The 2682-nt window shown below is 38.1% G+C and overlaps 1 protein-coding gene across 1 annotated transcript in view; it reads left to right on the forward strand.

Annotated features, from left to right (window-relative positions):
- Positions 1–1046: 1046 nt before the first annotated feature.
- The window catches only part of LOC111083387 (sodium-dependent serotonin transporter-like), a gene marked incomplete at its 3' end in the record, with an annotated part of 17842 nt that continues 16206 nt past the window's right edge, over positions 1047–2682 (forward strand). The window contains exons 1-3 of the mRNA XM_022379885.1: positions 1047–1209; positions 1904–2043; positions 2216–2280. Coding sequence (XP_022235593.1) covers positions 1963–2043; positions 2216–2280 — 146 coding nt within the window. The remainder of the gene's footprint in view (positions 1210–1903; positions 2044–2215; positions 2281–2682) is intronic.

The following is a 2682-nucleotide window of genomic DNA, read 5'->3' on the forward strand; positions in this document are numbered from 1 at the left end:
GTAATCTTACCGCTGGCCCACCTGTGGCAAAATTTTATATATCTGTTTTGTCATTAAACGTAAAGCTACACAATGGGCTACCGAAATTGTGTCCTCGAGCTTACTGCACACGCTTGAAATCCTTGATACTTAATAACCCAAATAATCCTGTGGTTATGATCCGCCCGCTCTCGTTATACACTCTTCGTTATCAATTTTCGTGTTGTTTTGATTGACAGCGTCCAATCAGAACTGTCGGCGTAGCTGAGTTTGCGCAGATCTATCGTTTTGTTTTCTTGATGTTTATTTATGAAATGGAGGATCATTCAGTTGAAACGATAAAAAGTATTATCAAGCAAGAGTATGTAAAGGAAGAATTTATCTAAGTTCATAATATTCTCCATTTAACCAGTTTTTTAATAACTTCCAAACATGGCGACAGACTCTTATTGGATTTTTCAATGAATCCACCTAGATCAGTAGCAACACCTGGTGTTTTCGGCTCTCGGGGTAAAACGACAGTCGATTGAACTTGAAAACTCACAGAAAATGAATAGAGATCGTTCTGTATAGTACATTGCTTACTATCGTTTTTGTATATTTATTGAATTTCGCACACAGATACTCGAGTTTTATCCCTACTAGCCGTCTCTAATATTGAAGTGATAAACTAGAGGGAAGACAGCTTGTCATTACCACCTACCACCAGCTCTTGAGCTAGTCTTTACCAACAAATAGTGGGACTGACCGTCACATTATAAAGCCACCCGGGCTGAAAGGGTGAAATGGTTTGATCCCACTAACCGTAATTTTCGAGACTACACTTATGTTTTGTATGATGTTGCCTTATCGTTAGCGTGGTTTCACACCATTGATTAGGTTATATGATGTTGCCTTATCGTTAACGTGGCTTCACACCATTGATTAGGATTAGACTCGGAGAGTATGAGTTTTATATGATGTTCCCTTATCGTTAGCGTAGCTTCACACCATTGTTTAGGATTAGACTCGGAGAGTATGAGTTTTATATGATGTTCCTTATCGTTAGCGTGGCTTCACACCATTGATTAGGATTAGACTCGGAGAGTATGAGTTTTATATGATGTTGCCTTATCGTTAGCGTGGCTTCACACCATTGTTTAGGATTAGACTCGGAGAGTATGAGTTTTATATGATGTTGCCTTATCGTTAGCGTGGCTTCACACCATTGATTAGGATTAGACTCGGAGAGTATGAGTTTTATATGATGTTGCCTTATCCTCATACTCTCCGAGTCTAATCCTAATCAATAGTGTGAAGCCACGCTAACGGTAAGGCAACATCATATAACCTAATCAATGGCGTGAAGCCACGCTAACGATAAGGCAACATCATACAAAACTCATACTCTCTGAGTCTAATCCTAAACAATCGTGTGAAGCCACGCTAACGATAAGGCAACATCATATAACCTAAGCAATGGTGTGAAGCCACGCTAACGATAAGGCAACATCATATAACCTAAACAATGGTGTGGAGCCACGCTAACTCATATAAAACTCATACTCTCCAAGTCTAATCCTAAACAATGGTGTGAAGCCACGCTAACGATAAGGCAACGTCATAAAAAACTCATACTCTCCGAGTCTAATCCTAAACAATGGTGTGAAGCCACGCGAACGATAAGGCAACATCATATAACCTAAACAATGGTGTGAAGCCACGCTAACGATAAGGCAACATCATATAACCTAATCAATGGTGTGAAGCCACGCTAACGATAAGGCAACATCATATAAAACCTAATCAATGGTGTGAAGCCACGCTAACGATAAGGCAACATAATATGATGTTGCCTTATCGTTAGCGTAGCTTCACACCATTGTTTAGGATTAGACTCGGAGAGTATGAGATAAACCTTCTTTTTGATTTTATTATTATTTAGGTATTGGATTTAGCCAGTTGATCTCGTCAGTCTACTTGACTATCTACACATCGTACTTCATGTCTGCTTCTCTACTTTATCTCGTTGCTTCCATCTGGAGCCCTCTACCGTGGACTTCAAACACAACCAGCTGTAATAATGTAAGATGTGGCGATGTTTATCAATTCTTACACCGGGACACTGTTAGTTGAACTAATGTAAGAAATAACTTGAGTTGTGCTTTTCTATGATGCACTTAACCTTAGCTAAGACTTTCCACCTCAAGTTTATGCGATATTTAATTCAACTATTTAAACGTCCCTTTTCTTACAGAGCTTTCCTTGTGATTTGGTTGAAGATTTACAAGAAGCAAACTCTTCAGTCAAGTCTTACTGGAAGTAAGTATAACCACTCTTATAATGTTAACACGCCAGAGTAAGATTATAGTTCTATGAAACTTATGTAATGGTAATATGGCAGCAAGGTCTTGAAACTGGGGAGATTCTAATAAATCTAATGTAATGGTAATATGGTAGAAAGGTCTTGAAACTGGGGAGATTCTAATAAAACTAATGTAATGGTAATGTGGTAGAAAGGTCTTGAAACTGGAGATAGTCTAATAAAAACTAATGTAATGGTTATGTGGTAGAAAGGTCTTGAAACTGGGGAGATTCTAATAAAACTAATGTAATGGTAATATGGTAGAAAGGTCTTGAAACTGGAGATAGTCTAATAAAAACTAATGTAATGGTTATGTGGTAGAAAGGTCTTGAAACTAGAGAGATTCTAGTAAAACTAAT

Source organism: Limulus polyphemus, unplaced genomic scaffold (assembly GCF_000517525.1).
Source record: "Limulus polyphemus unplaced genomic scaffold, Limulus_polyphemus-2.1.2 Scaffold9332, whole genome shotgun sequence".
In the NCBI taxonomy this organism is placed as follows: Eukaryota; Metazoa; Arthropoda; class Merostomata; order Xiphosura; family Limulidae; genus Limulus; species Limulus polyphemus.